Source organism: Hemiscyllium ocellatum, chromosome 5 (genome assembly GCF_020745735.1).
Source record: "Hemiscyllium ocellatum isolate sHemOce1 chromosome 5, sHemOce1.pat.X.cur, whole genome shotgun sequence".
NCBI lineage: Eukaryota > Metazoa > Chordata > Chondrichthyes > Orectolobiformes > Hemiscylliidae > Hemiscyllium > Hemiscyllium ocellatum.
The window spans coordinates 116,903,946-116,920,320 of NC_083405.1; the positions used below are offsets into that span (position 1 = coordinate 116,903,946).

Sequence of the window (16,375 nt, forward strand, 5' to 3'; positions counted from 1 at the left end):
GTCATGAAGAATATTTCTGAAGTTAGAGAGAATTATAATATTGAAATGTGTGACCGTGAGTCTTGTAGACATCTTAAGTGACCTTGGAAATATACTATTGCTGATCCTTATACTGAAGCAAGTAATAAATGTTTGAGATTTTTTAATACATTTACAAGAATTTATGCCAGAGCACACTTATTCCATTGAGCTGGAATTGTTGGGAGTGGACCAAAAGCCTTGCATAAAAGATGATTTAGAAATATTTTTGATAGGTTTGAACAAGAAGACAAACTCAAGTTCTGAGGAAGGGATTCCACAACTCAACTGGGAGGTATCATCAGCTCAGTGCAGAGTAGGGTAAGGCCATGAGAAGATTTGAAAGCAGAGGAGAAGAACATAGAATTATAAAACACAGGAAAGGACCCTTCAGCCCATGATGTTGTGCCTAAAATGACTCCAAATGAAACAAATCCATTCTTCTGCAGCCCTTGGTCCACATCCCTCCACCTTACGTATTCATCTGCTTATCTAAAATCTTCCTAATCTCCCCTCTCGTATCTGCTTCCACCACCACTCCTGGCAGTGTGTTCCAGATTCCTGTCACTCTATTTAAAACAAAAGCTTGCCCCTCACATCTCCTTTGAACTTTCCCCCCCTCACTTTTAAATGCATGCCTCAGAGTTTAGACATTTCAACTCTGGGGAGAAAGATTCTGACTGTCAAACCCTTTTTATGCACCTCATAATTTTATCAAGTCTCCACTCAGCCTTCGCTGTTCCAGAGAAAACAACCTGAGTCTTTCTAGCCTCTGCTCATAAGTCATACCCTCTAATCCAGGCAGCATCCTGGTAAACCTCTTCTATATCCTCTCCAAAGTCTCCATGTCCTTTTTGTAATGTGGCAACCAGAACTGAATGCAGTACTCCAAGTCTGGCCTAACTAAAGTCTGAGAATGCTGAAACATGACATGCTGACACTTGTCCTCACTTCCTTGACCAATAAAGGCAAGCATGTCATATGCCACCTTCACCATCCTATTTACATGCATGGCCCTTTCCAGGGAGCTATGTACTTGAACCCCAAGATCCCTCTATACATCAATGCTGTACAGGGTTCTGCCGTTAACTCTATACTTTTTCTCAACGCTTGAGCTTCCAAAGTGCAGCACCTCACACTACATCAAACTTTGTATTGTCTGCAAGCTTAGTAACCCATCCATCTACTTTTTCATCAAAGTCATTTATATATATCACAAACATTAGAGGCCCCAGTCTGGATCCCTGCGAAACACCACTAGCCATGGACCTCCAGCCTGAAAAACAACCTTCCACCACTACCCTGTGCCTTCTGTGGGCAAGCTAATTCTGAATTCTCGTGGCCAAGTGTTATGAAGTTGAAGGCATGTCCTGTATCTTAGAGAGAGAGAGAATACTGTTCTGAAATAAGACCTTACAGGTACCTGTGTATATGATTAGATGATAGTCCTGGAGTGGGCAGGTCCCTTCTTACTTTTCTAATTCCCTACATGAATTCTTGTCTGCTCTCTTTATATTCCTCATGGGCCCTGCCCAATTTTAGCTTCCTCAACTATACATATGCCTCTTTTATCCTTCTGACTAAATTCATAACCTCCCATGCTATCCAAAGGTGCCTTATCTTGCCATCCTTGTCCTTCCTTCCTTACTGGAGCATGGTCTGTTCAAATTAAGTCTGACAATTGCATTATTAAATGGATGTCTGTGCAGGTCATAAATGGTGAAACAAATTATCAAGTCATTTATCTCATTCTTGTTTGCATCAATCTGTTGTTTGTGGGGCCTTATTGTCCAAATTGGTTACTTCATTTCTTGTCTTAAAACAAATCTGTGCTGCAAAAGTACCTCATTGGCCTGGAAGGATGTTTCTGCATTATGATTGCAATGTTGTAAAAGGCAAACCTTTCCTTTCACAGTGTCAGACTCTGTGACATAGTTCTATTTTAAAAGTGAGTTGATCACATTATTACATGGAAGATAATGTTGACACATGCCACTCCTCCCCATGTCTGCCACTGACAAATCTGTTTCTCTACATTCTTACACACACACACACACAAAATGTATGTTCTGAGGTTGGCAGTTACAGAGAGGAAGTTAGCTAAGTATGATAACGTATAAGGTACAGGATTTTCCATTCAATGCTACATTAATCTTTCGTACAAGCAGGGGTGGCACCCTATTGCTGTGGTTTCAGTGATCACTCAAAACAGTTAAGAAGTCATTGAACAGTGAGCTACTGTTAGCTGATTCCATGCAGTTGAGACAAAAGATGGATGGTGGATGTTAGAGTATACTCAGTGGCTAGGTTGTGGAAATTTTGACAGCGATTTAATGCTGAAGTGCAGCATTGTGAAGCCCCATGTGATGCAGTCTCAGGGAAGACACTGTGTAGCAGTTATTGACAGCAGAGATTTCGAGGAACCATTTGGTAACTTTGGGTGAGAGTGAAAGAAGTCCATAAGCAGTCTTTGCTTGGTGCAGCTCCAAGAGTTTGGACTACATTGGCAACCGGGGCAGTGCTAGCTTAGTGAATCTAACTGTGTATGGAAAAATATCTGGTGTTGTGGCTGTGAGTAGGTTCTTGAGTGTAGCCTCAGGACTCCAATGAAATTCAGTAAAGTCTTATTTCAGAACAGTATTCTCTCTCTCTCAAAGATACAGGACATGCCTTCAACTTCATAACACTTGGCCATGAGAATTCAGAATTAGCTTGCCCACAGAAGGCACAGGGTAGTAGTGGAAGGTTGTTTTTCAGGCTGGAGGTCCATGGCTAGTGGTGTTTCGCAGGGATCCATACTGGGGCCTTTAATGTTTGTGATATATACAAATGACTTTGAAAAAGTAGATGGATTGATTACTAAGCTTGCAGACAATACAAAGTTTGATGTATTGTGAGGTGCTGCACTTTGGAAGCTCAAGCGTTGAGAAAAAATATAGAGTTAACAGCAGAACCCTGTACAGCATTGATGTATAGAGGGATCTTGGGGTTCATTTATCTCATTCTTGTTCGCATCAATCTGTTGTTTGTGGGGCCGATGGTGAGCAGTTGTTGAAGCAATGTATGAATAAGTTTCAGGGCAAATTTTCAAAAAGAAGAATGGGAATCCTGTATAAAGAAGACAGCTAAATGTTGAGTGCTCATTGGAAAATTTATGATTCATTTTATTTAATTTAGCAGAACGAATATTGGAAATTAAATAAATATGTACGAGTGTTTTAATTGGAATCTGTTATAAGGACTGGTTTTAAAATTTTGGTGGAATTTAATTTTCTTATCTCTTTTTTTAAAAAAAAAAGTGTTATCTCTTAAAAGATGAATTTCCATTGAAAGCTTGTGACAATTTGCTCATCTATTTATTTTCTTACTGCTGTTTTGCATGCTTATAATTAGACTTCATTCATTTTAATTTTATAATCATGGCTGTTCAGAACACTCAGTTAACAGGCTTGCTTCCCTACTCGAAGGAAATGTATTTCACTAAATATTTGCTTTTTCCTCTTTCTTCCTACTTGCAGATCTTTGGGAATTTTATCTTCCTTATTTATATTCCTGCATTTCGTTGATGGGAGGTTTATTACTTCTATGTAAGTAGTGATCAACACTGAAGGATTTGGATAATTTATACAATGTGCAGTATCACAATGAGTTATTTATAATGTTACTAGATCAGTGATGGCCACAACAAAATAGGTGTAAATTTGGGGTTGCAAGTAGAACAATCCTTCACCTCAATCATTTGGTGTTTGAGCCCAAGCAAAGGAAGTGAACTCTTGAGCCCTGAAAAATAACAGAGCAATGTGTGCTGGGCAGTGTAAGCTTCAATGAAGGAGCAAAACTGAAGCCAGGATTCAGCAAATATAAGGTTCCGGGGTGGGTGGGGTGGGGAGGTAGAGTAGGTGGTGTCATAGAATCCTTAATGTGGAAGCAGACCATTCGGCCTATTGAGTCCTCACTGCCCCTCCAAAGAACACCCAACCCAGACCCACCACCATACCCTAAGCCTGTAACCCTGCACTACCCATGGCTATTCCACTTAACCTACACTATAAGCAATTTAGCACGGTCAGTCTGCCTAACCTGTACATGTTTGGACTGTAGGAGGAATCCAAAGCACATGACGAAATCCCATGGGGACAGTGTGCAAAGAACAGTTGCCTGAGGCTTTAATTGAACCTGGGTCTCTGACTGAGGCAACAGAGCAAAGCAGTGAGCCACTCTGTCCCCTGTTGGTTGGATACAATTGGATGAGTACAAAAGGAGTCGAAAATTGTGGTGCTGGCGAAACACAGCAGGTCACGCAGCATCCGAGGAGCAGGAGAATCCACGTTTTGGGCATAAGCCCTTCATCTGGAATGTGACAGTCCTGATGAAGGGCTTATTCCCAAAATGTCGATTTTCTTGCTCCTCAGATGCTGTCTGACCTGCTGTGCTTTTCCAGCACCACAATTTTTGACTCCTTTTGTACTCATTCAATTGTACCCATTCAACAGGGGATGCAGTGGCTCAGTGGTTAGCTGTGTTTGACTCTGATCTGCTGTCCTCACTTTCTCCTGAGTATGAAAGGACTTGACTTGAATGGTTTTTATTGATATCTACACATCTGGAAACAGTACTGTGGGGAAAAGCCTTCTCAGTCATTTTTGCAGCTACATTTTCAATATTTCTGCTTCAGGTACACTATAAATAGTATGCTGAATGAAGAGCAGTAGGATATGATTTTATAGCACTTGTAATTTTGACCATAGTTGATTTGAATTAGTGATCAGGCCAAGGCAGTTAGAGTCATGGAGATATACAGCAGGGAACCAGACCCTTCAGCCCAACTCGTAGTTGGCAACCAGATACCCTATATAAATCTAGTCTCACTTGCCAGTATTTGGCCCATATCCCTCTCAACCCTTCCTATTCATATACCTATCCAGATGCTGTTTAAAATGTTGTAATTGTACCAGTCTCCACCACTTCCTCTGGCAACTTGTTCCATATATGCGTTTTCCTTTGCATGAAAAAGTTGTCCCTGAGGTCCCTTTTATATCTTTGCCTTCTCACCTTTAAAACTATGCCATTTAGTTTTGGATTCCCACTCTTCTCCTCCTCCTCCTCCTCCTCCTCCTCCTCCTCTCACACACTCACACTCACACTCACACTCACACTCACGGAAACTCCTTATCTATTTACACTATCCAGCACCCCTCATGATTTTATAAATCTTGATAAGGTCACCCCTCAGCCTCCAATACTCTAGAGAAAACAGCCCCAGCCTATTCAGCCTCTCCCTTATAGCTCAAAAGCTCCAACCCTGGCAATGTCTTTGTAAATCTTTTCTGCACCCTTTCAAGTTTCACAATGTCTTTCCTATAGCTGGGAGACCAGAATTGAATGCAATATTCGAAAAGTGGTTTAGCCAATGTCCTGTACAGCCGCAACTCCAATACTCAATGCACTGAATAATGAGTGCAAACATACCAAATGCTTTCCTCCCTGCGACTCCACTTTCAAGGAGCTATGAACCTGCACCCCAAGGTCTATTTGTTCAGCAACACTCCTCAGGATCTTACTATTAAGGGTATAAATCCTGCCCTTATTTGCATTTCCAAAATGCAGCACTGCACTTTGTCTAAATTAAACTCAATCTGTCTAATATAAGTTTTATTCTTTGAGATAATTAAGTCCTGCAAAATAGCCCACACTTGCACTGACACTTTTGCTTCCTGTCTCACTTAAGAAGTCACACGAGTCAAAATGAGTAACATCAGAGGAGATTACCTGATTTACTTAATTATTATTTGCTTTGGAATTTGCTTCTATAAGGAGAGATGTTTTAAGTGTGAAAGGATTCAGAAAAGATTCACGGATGTTGCCAGGGTTGGAAGTTTGAACTATAGGGAGACGCTGATTTGACCGGGGCCATATTCCCTGGAATGTCGGTGGCTGAGGGGTGACCTTTATTTTTATAGAACTGTGAGGGGCATAGGGTGAATAGATAAGTTCTTTTTCCAGGCTAGGGGAGTCTAAACCTAGAAGGCATAGATTTAAAAGGGATCTGATAGGGCAACATTTTCACATAGAGCGAGGTGCAAGTATGAAACAAATTGCCAGAGGTGGTCATGGACCCAGGTATGATTACAACATTTTAAAAGGCATCTGGATCTATATACAAATAGGAAGGGTTTGGAGGGATTTGGGCCAAATGCTGAGGAATGGGACTAGATGACTTTAGGATATCTGGTCGGCATGGACAAGTTGAATTGACAGGCCTGTTTCTGTGCTGTATAGCTCTATGACTTTGTGTCATTATGTAAGCATGATTGAAGGGAAGAAGCACTTATCTGGAGCATTGCATTATTTTCATCAAAATTATGTTTTACAGTATTTTTGACAAATGCCATTTCAAACAAACTTAACTTGCAAATAGTCAAGATTTGTTATTAGTGGCTTCTTTGCTGATGTCCATTTTGACCAATGTATGGAATTCTGCAAGCTAGTTTGAGTTATGTGGCATGGGTAGTGGATGCTCTATTTTTTTGACATAATTATTGAATTATTGATAACTGTAGTAGAGTTCAAGTATTTCTTGATGATAAGGTTGCAGACTGGATAATGATTGCAGAAAATTATGGAATTATGATGTGGGAGGAGAAACGGACTGACTTTGGACTTAACTGTACAAGTATGATCATAGATTCCCTAGTATGGAAACAGGCAATTTGGCCCAGCAAGTCCATGCTGATCCTTCGAAGCGTAACCCACCCAGACCCATTCTCCTACGTATTAGTTGGCATTTACCCATGACTAGTGCACCTAACCTGCACATCCCTGAACACTATGGGCAATTTAGTGTGGCTAATTTACTTAACCTCCACATCTTTGGACTGTGGAAGGAAACCGGAGCACTCTGAGCAAACCCACACATGTTAGGAGAATGTGCAAACTCCACACAGACAGTCACCTGAGGCTGGAATCCAAGTAGTGAAAATGTGTTGCTGGTTAAAGCACAGCAGGTTAGGCAGCATCCAAGGAACAGGAAATTCGACGTTTCGGGTCAGAGCCCTTCATCAGGAATGAGGAGAATGTGCCAGGCAGGCTAAGATAGCCTGCCTGGCACATTCTCCTCCTTCCTGATGAAGGGCTCTGGCCCGAAACGTCGAATTTCCTGTTCCTTGGATGCTGCCTAACCTGCTGTGTTTTAACCAGCAACACATTTTCAGCTCTGATCTCCAGCATCTGCAGACCTCACTTTTTGCTGGAATCAAAGTGGGTCCCTTGTTCTGTGAGGCAGCAGTGCTAACCACTGAATCCAGTCATCTGTTTTGTCTCCAGCACCACCTTTTAAAATTTTTGTGTTATCTCTCTGCCTTATTTATTCAGATTATAGTTCATCCCTTGGATTCTTATTCAGTCATTGACTCTTTATTCACACCAACACCCTGGTCACCTGCACAGACGTTTTATTCAACAGTCCACTCACACCATTTGTATGATCATTTGATCTCACTGCCCTTGATTACTCTGCCCGTAAATTGTGCTCTTTGTGTTTCTCTCTCACTTCACCTGATGAAGGGGCGACACTCTGAAAGGTGGTGATTTCAAATAAACCTGTTGGATTGTAACCAATTTCTGACTTTGTCCACCCTAGTCCAACACTAGCACTTCACATCATTGATCTGCACCTGAAGTACTGTAACCTGCAAGGCGACAGACCAGCTGCTGAAAAGTATATTAGAATGGCACCTAGTTTTGTTTGGGAGAAAGTGAGGACTGCAGATACTCGAGATCAGAGCTGAAAATGTGTTGCCGGAAATGCGCAGCAGGTCAGGCAGCATCCAAGGAGCAGGAGAATTGATGTTTCGGGCATGAGACTTTCTTCAGCAATGAGGAGAGTCTGCCAAGCAGGCTAAGATAAAAGGTAGGGAGGAGGGACTTGGGGTAGGGGCAATAGGAAATGCGATAGGTGGAAGGAGGTCAAGATGCAGGTGATAGGCTGGAGTGGGGGTGGGGGCAGAGAGGTCAGGAAGAAGATTGCATGTTAGGAAGGTGGTGCTGGGTTGGGACTGAGACAAGGTGGGAAATGTGGGAACTGGAGAAATCTGAGTTCATCCCTTGTGGTTGGACGGTTCCTAGGCGGAAGATGAGGCGCTCTTCCTCCATCCGTCGTGTTGCTATGGTCCGGCGATGGAGGAGTCCAAGGACCTGCATGTCCTTGGTGGAGTGGGAGGGGGAGTTGAAGTGTCGAGCCACGGGGTGGTTGGGTTAGTTGGTCCGGCTGTCGCAGAGGTGTTCTCTGAAACGTTCTCAGTCAGTTGAAGGAGGGTGTCAGTGGAAGGGTACTGGTTGATACGGTGGGAAACGAAGAAACGGAGGGCTTTGAGTCCTTCGTGATGGGGGATGGAGTTGTCTAGGGACTGGATGTCTGTGGTGAAGATAAGGCATTGGGAACCAGGGAAGCAAAAATCATCGAGGAGGTGAAGGGCATGGGTGGTGTCCCAAATGTAGGTGGGGAGTTCTTGGACGAAGGGGGGACAGGACCGAGGTATGCAGAGATGAGTTTGGTGGGGCAGGAGCAGGCTGAGACAATGGATCGGCTGGGGCAGTCAGGTTTGTGGATTTTGGGCAGGAGGTAGAAACGGGCGGTGCGGGGTTGTGGGACTATGAGGTTGGAGGTGGTGGATCTCGACCATCCATAACCTCATCACCTCAGGGGATCTCGTAGTAGTTTGGCGCACCGACCTTTACCCCGCTGAGGCTAAACGCCAGCTCGCGGACACCTTGTCCGACTGCCCTCTTGACCATGACCCCACTTCCCACCACCAAACCATCATCTCCCAGACCATCCATAAACTCATCACCTCAGGGGATCTCCAGTCCAAGAACTCCCCACCTACGTTGGGGACACCACCGATGCCCTCCACCCCCTCCATGAATTTCGCTTCTCTGGTCCCCGATGCCTTATCTTCACCATGGACATCTAGTCCCTGTACATCTCCATCCCCGATCACGAAGGACTCAAAGCCCTCTGCTTCTTCCTTTCCCGCCGTACCAACCAGTACCCTTCCATTGACACCCTCCTTCAACTGACTGAACTGGTCCTCATTCTGAACAACTTCTCTTTGCAATCCTCCCACTTCCTCCAAACCAAAGGAGTTGCCATGGGCACCTGCATGGGCCCCAGCTATGCCTACCTCTTCGTAGGAAATGTGAATCAGTCCATCCTCCGCAGCTACACTGGCACCACCCCCCACCTTTTCCTCCGCTACATCGATGACTGTATCGGCGCTGCCTCGTGCTCCCACGAGGAGGTTGAACCATTCATCCACTTTACCAACACCTTCCACCTGGACCTCAAATTTACCTGGATCATTTCAGACTCCTTCCTCCCCTTCCTAGACCTCTCCATTTCTATCTCGGGTGACCGAATCAACACGGACATTTACTATAAACCGACCGACCCACAGCTACCTAGACTACACCTCCTCCCACCCTGCCCCCTGTAAAAACGCCATCCCATATTCCCAATTCCTTCGTCTCCGCCACATCTGCTCCCAGGAGGACCAATTCCAATACCGAACAGCCCAGATGGCCGCCTCCTTCAAAGACCGCGATTCCCCCCCAGATGTGATCAATGCTCTCCACCGCATCTCCTCCACTTCCCGCTCCTCCACCCTTGAGCCCCACCCCTCCAATCGCCACCAGGACAAAACCCCACTGGTCCTCACCTACCACCCCAACAACCTCCATATACATCATATCATTCGTCGTCATTTCCGCCACCTCCAAAAGGATCCCTCCACCGGGGTTATTTTTCCCTCCCCTCTCCTATCAGCATTCCGAAAAGATCACTCCCTCCGTGACTCCCTCGTCAGGTCCACACCCCCCACCAACCCAACCTCCACTCCCGGCACCTTCCCTTGCCACCGCAAGAAATGCAAAACTTGCACCCACACCTCTCCTCCAAGGCCCCAAGGGATCCTTCCATATCTGCCACAAATTCACCTGCATCTCCACACACATCATTTACTGCATCCGCTGCACCCGATGTGGCCTCCTCTATATTGGGGAGACAGGCCGCCTACTTGCAAAACGTTTCAGAGAACATCTCTGGGACACCCCGGACCAACCAACCCAATCACCCCGTAGCTCAACACTTCAACTCCCCCTCCCACTCCACCAAGAACATGCAGGTCTTTGGACTCCTCCATCGCCAGACCATAGCAACACGACGGCTGGAGGAAGAGCGCCTCATCTTCCGCCTAGGAACCCTCCAACCACAAGGGATGAACTCAGATTTTTCCAGTTTCCTCATTTCCCCTCCCCCCACCTTGTCTCAGTCCCATCCCACGAACTGAACACCACCTTCTGAAACTGCAATCTTCTTCCTGACCTCTCCGCCCCTACCCTCACTCCGGCCTATCACCCTCACCTTGACCTCCTTCCACCTATCGCATTTCCAAGGCCCCTCCCCCAAGTCCCTCCTCCCTATCTTATATCTTAGCCTGATTGGCGCACACTCCTCATGGCTGAAGAAGGGCTCGTGCCCAAAACGTCGATTCTCCTGCTCCTTGGATGCTGCCTGACCTGCTGCGCTTTTCCAGCAACCTAGTTTTGTTTTCCAACTATACAGAATCAATGGATTAAATAGTCTGTCCCTCAACCGCAACTTTCCTTTGGTGATATAGGTTTTGCATTTAAAAAATAAAGTTGTGAAAGAATATTCTTGTATTTAGTAACCATTGATGCTGTAATTTCTAGTTGTTTTTAATATGCACGTTGTAGTGGCCTTGTAAATTTGTGCGTCCACCAGCAGAGGTCACTAACAACTTGATAAACTGCTGAGACACAAGTGCAAATCTTTTGTGATAGTCAATTCCAGAAGCATGACTGACAATTCAGCAGCAGTTGAGGTACTCAGCCAGTGGCTATGAATATTGACATGATTTTTGCTCAAGTTGAAGTCAAGGCTGACCCCACTTCCCATAGCACACTGGCTGCATTAATAGCTCTTTCAGCTGTGAAGGTCACCATAAAATGTTAGTGTAGTATCATAAACATACTTATGTTACTTGAAATTTTCTTATTACAATTTTAGTTCTGCGTTGCAATCACAGATGTTGTGTACTGTATAAATAATGTGCAGAGCTCATTCTGGAGAGGTAGAGAGTTGAAGAAATTAAGAGCAGATCTGATATGTTTTCACGGAAGATTGTCATCATTGACTATATACAGAACTCTGCTCATGCGCAAATAAGATTGATGTTTAGTTGTTTGGACCCATACATAGTATAGTGCTAGACAAAATCCCAATAGTCCTCAACATGTACTATTGTCCATGAATATTACATTAGCTGACCTGATGCTGACTGTTTCTTTCTTTCCATGTGAAGGCCCATGAGAATATTTTGGGTGTGGGAGCAATGTCAAGGAAAAAAGATCAGCCTGAAAACCTTGTCATTTATATTAATAAAGGACTCATGTTAAGAACCCTGAAGCAATCTTCAGCCTGAGATTCTATCAAATGGATGGAATTTGTTGTGACAAAACATTTCACGTTGAAGTTAATTTATTGTACTATAGCTACATCATATAGTTAAATATTCCATCTGTATTAATTTCACTTTGATTGCAGCACAGTTTTTAGTCAAATATTAATGCGAACAGTTAATGCAATAGTCTTAATAATTCTATTGTAGAAGTAGACATGCTTACAGTGTAGAAGAATGCAAGAATCCATCTAAGTGGCAGCAGAGTGGATTAGCATCAATCTTAGCTGAGTTAAACCATATACATTAAAGGGCCTTTTGTTTTGCAGCAATAGTATATTGCAAATTCTTTTTTAGAGAAGAGGTTATAGTATTAAAGTACTAATAAATCTGTTTACTTCACAATTAGGGAGATCATACATAGCATCTAGTGGATACAATGAGAGAAATTAATCCATAATTCAGGCATTTTAATGAATTGTAAACAGTGAACTTGGTGTTCTTAATGCAAAAGCAAAATATTACAGATACTGGACATCTGAAATGAGAACAAGAAATGCTAGAAATATTCAGCCCGTCAGGCAGCATCTGTGGAGAAAGAAACACTGAAGAGAACTCTTTGGGAAAGTGGCCTTATGCCAAGCTTCCTTATTATCTTCAAGCTCTTTTCAGCTCCATTTCCTAGGATGCTGGAATTTCTTCTGTCTCCAAGAAAGAAAATGCATTAATTCTGGTTTAGTTTGGATTTCAGCCTGTTCCAAAATCCTTGGTTTGGATTAGGAACAAGGATTTAAAGCTGTCTCAAGACATGATCAGCAGATGATGCAGTCTTAAGAGTGTGCATTCACCGTGTCGTAATTTGAGTTCAATTTCTCAAAAGAAAATTTGAAAGTTAGAACAGCTCTTTTTAAGAACAGGAAAGGCAATGACTGTCCAACAAGAGAGAATATATTCATCAACATGCTGGGGGTTACCATTGACCAGACACTGTCTTGGACCAACTGTAGAAACCATGTGACTGTATGAGCAGGTCAGAGGCCAGCAATTTTGAGGTAGGTAACTCATTTCCTGTATCTTCAGTGCCGATCTATCATTTACAAGGTGCAAGTCAGCAAAATGATTGACTATTCTACACTTGCTTCGATGGGAGCAGTTCCAACTACACTGCAAAAGCTCTACTAATCAAAGACAAAACAGCCCACTTGATTGGCACCCACTAGCCCTTAATCATTCCCTTGCTGATGCTTTATGGTCGCTATGCATCTTGAAGCTAGTGTATATATATCAGCAACTCACTGCAGGTCCTTCAATAGCATCTTCAAAATCTGTGACCGCTATCACTTGGAAGGACATGGACAACAGATGCATTGGAAAACCATCACCTGCAAGTTCATTTCTAATCTCGCACATCTGGCCTTGCCATCCTGACTTAGTGAAGGAACAGTGGTATAGTTCACTTGTAAGCTTTAAAATTCTGGAACTCCCATCCTGCACTGTCACTGTGCCATTTCAAGAACGCATCTGACCACTGCCGCCTCCATGACAGCTAGGGATGAGCAATAAATCATGGTCCACCCAGCAATGCCAACAAAACAAAATATGGTATAAACTTGATATTCGCATTGCTATTTTTGTGGTCTATACTATTGTACACAAAATTTAAAATGCGTATAATGGATGCTGTGATCTTTGACAGTGTCCTGAAATAATTTTGTTCCCTTCTAGGCAAAGGGCTTAAGCCATAGGTTATGCAAAAAAACGAAGTTCTTCGCCTTTCATCTCTTGGTTTACTTCATGAAAGGGGTTTGAGATATCAAACAGCCTTTTGACAACTGTTTGGAATCTTAATCGTATTCTGCATATGATCCTGCATTTAAGTTTAAGGTTTATTTTTTAAAAAAACTTTCATCATTGAAGCATGCATAGTTTGCAGTGCTAGTCTTTATCAAGTGATGAGACGAGATTCATGGCTACGGAACTAAAACACCTGCTATGCTGTCAGGTCAGAGAGTGGAATATTCTTTCATCCTGACTGAGAATTTTAAATTGAAGCTTAATTCTTACACTTGTATTTGAAGACCATAATTTCTCACATAGTTCTGACAGTTGGAGGAGGGGTTAAGGGAAATCCACAAAGTAGACATCAAAAAGACCAAAGATATTTGGAAAATCTCCAATTTTTGTTTCCGTTCGATCAGACAACTTTGGTTTCTGATTTCAAACAACCTTCTGTATTGACCCATCGGTACCTGTACTAAGGTAAATCAATGCATGAATTATATAGGCCTATTGTATAGAAAGTAAAATCCCTAAATCAATTGCTGCTACGCTATTAAAGTATTAACACTTTTTGGGTTACTTTTTATCAATTAGTGTTCCTGGAGTTTAGAAAGCAACTGTAGAAGATAGTAATTATGTTCGTGCCTGAAATTGTTGTCATGGAAGAGCTACATTTTAATTGAAGATGACAAAAGTGCCAGTAAGCCATTCATTTCCTTTACCTATTGCACCATTGATTTGGCTGATCTGTGACTTAACTTTTTCCATTTCTTTTAATACCCTTGCCTGACAAAAATCAATCTGTCTTGCTTTAAAATTTTTCAGTAATCTGAGCCCAACCAGATTTTTTTGGGGAAAAGAATTTCGGATTTCCACTACTACTCTTGTACTTCCTGACATCACCCTAGTATGGGCCCAGTCTAATTTTAAGATTATGTCCCTTTGTTGACTAATTGCTTTTATCCATTTCAGGAACTCAGAAAAATTGTGTCCGATCCTAAAAGGCATTATTGTGTAAATAAAAAGTGACTTATGATGAAGAAAATTACTGCTTTATTTGGGATGCAGAATTCTTCTTTCCTTGGATGGAAATAAATTAGGAGGCCTGTTACTACATTAGATTAGATTAGATTAGATTAGATTCCCTACAGTATGGAAACAGGCCCTTCAGCCCAACAGGGCCACCATCTCCGCCCCATTTCCCTACCCTATATTTATCCCTGACTAATGCCCCTAACACAATGGGCAACTTAGCATGGTCAATTCACCTGACCTGCAAATCTTTGGATTGTGGGAGGAAACAGGAGCACCCGGAGGAAATCCACGCAGACACTGGGAGAATGTCTGTATGGAGTTTGCACAATCTAATCAGAGTCCCTGGTGCTGTGAAGTAGCAGTGCTAGCCACCTGCCGCCCATACACTACAGATGCTATACAAATACAAGCTGTTTGGATTTGGAACCAAATTATTTGAGCCTTTCTTGGTAAATAGAAGAAGAAGAATTTCCCCAATATTTTGCTCTCAACATTGGTCTAATCCTTGGCTGTTTTTTTAAATATACGTACGTTTTCTCAAATCTGGGAGCCTTGGTACGGGGGACCATGCTTGATTTTGGAAATTGTTTTTTCTGAAAATCTGCAATTTGGAATGCTCTAATCCAGTGACTTGTGAATCTAGCAGAGCCAACTGATGTGATTAAAAAGGACTTCAGGTAAATGGCCACGAAGCTGTTGATGTTAATTCCCTCCTCTCACTTTTGATTTGCTAACACTTTCATGCATCCCCCCACTCCTCCACATCAGGTTAAACCTGTTTAAAATGATTAAATATAAAGAAAAAAGACTGGACAGTTTGTGGGTAACCAAATTTGAGAGGGTGTAGCTGTATCTATTTTAGCAGTTTTCATGATGAAACATGGTGCAAACACCATGCCTCAATTCCTGGATTCTTCCTGCCCAATAATTTGTACCTTCGTATATCTGTAAATCAAGGTTTGGAAATTAATTCTTTTTCACTTACTTTGACCCCTCTTGTAGCTTCTTGCATAGTTTTGTGAAAGGGTACTACAGAAGTTTCATGAGCTGAAACTCCACAGAATATTAACAGACTACCAATAAACTTCATGTTGCTCGTTCACCTAGATCAACCTCCCTGTCCATTCGAGTATTTGATTTTCATTGATATTTTAAGTGGAATGTATTGTCTCTCCATCCATTGAATGTAAAGAGGCAGAAGAATTGGTGAAGGAAGTTGTCTGGTCAATTATCAGTAGTGCCCTTGCAGATTGCAGACATGCCTCGTTTTAGCTGTCAGGTTGCTTATCTGAGACTCTGTTCTTCTCTCTCCACTTGCTGCCAGACCTGCTGTGTTTCTCCAGCATTTTCTGTTTATTTCAAATTTCCAGTATCTACCATATTTAACTTTTCTTTGGTTGGTTGGAGTTATACCTGGCATAAAGAAACATGATGGTGATTCTGAAGTTTCACAGGGTGGTGTTCCAGACCTGACCATCTTCAGCTGTTGATGAATGATCTTCCTTCAATCATAAGTGAGCCAATAGTGAGCAATATTTAGCACATTTACATCTTCTCAAGTACAAAAGTTGTCAGTATTCATACGCAGCAAGACTGGACAACATTTGAGCTTGGGATGGTAATTGATGAGTTACATTCTTGCCACACAGTGCAGGCAGTGCAGTGCAGGAACGATTCTAATCACCACCCCATGGCATTCAATGGGATTCTTATTGGTGAATGTCCCACTATAGACCTCCTGGAGGGTTACCATTGACAAGATACTGAAGTGTGGCTCCAAGAGCAGGTCAAAGGCTGGGGGTTCTACAGGAAACAACTCATCTGACTCCTCGAAGTCTTGTTGTTATGTACAAGGTAAATGATAGAATATTGGCCACTTGCAGTTCCAACAGCACTGTAAGCTTAACACCATCTGGAGGAATGTACCACACTTGATGCTTACCTTAATCCCCATTTTCGACATTTATTTCCTCTACCATGGATGCAGAATGGCAGCAGTGTGTACCACACACAAGATGCATTATAACAACTTAACGAAACTTCACCAAATGCTTTGAAACCCTTGA

At 42.6% G+C, this 16,375-nt stretch overlaps 1 protein-coding gene across 1 annotated transcript in view; it reads left to right on the top strand.

Annotated features, from left to right (window-relative positions):
• Window positions 1-16,375, top strand: part of lmbr1 (limb development membrane protein 1) — a 270,045-nt gene that overhangs the window by 135,984 nt on the left and 117,686 nt on the right. Inside the window, exon 7 of the mRNA XM_060825130.1 lies at window positions 3,537-3,605. Coding sequence (XP_060681113.1) covers window positions 3,537-3,605 — 69 coding nt within the window. The remainder of the gene's footprint in view (window positions 1-3,536; window positions 3,606-16,375) is intronic.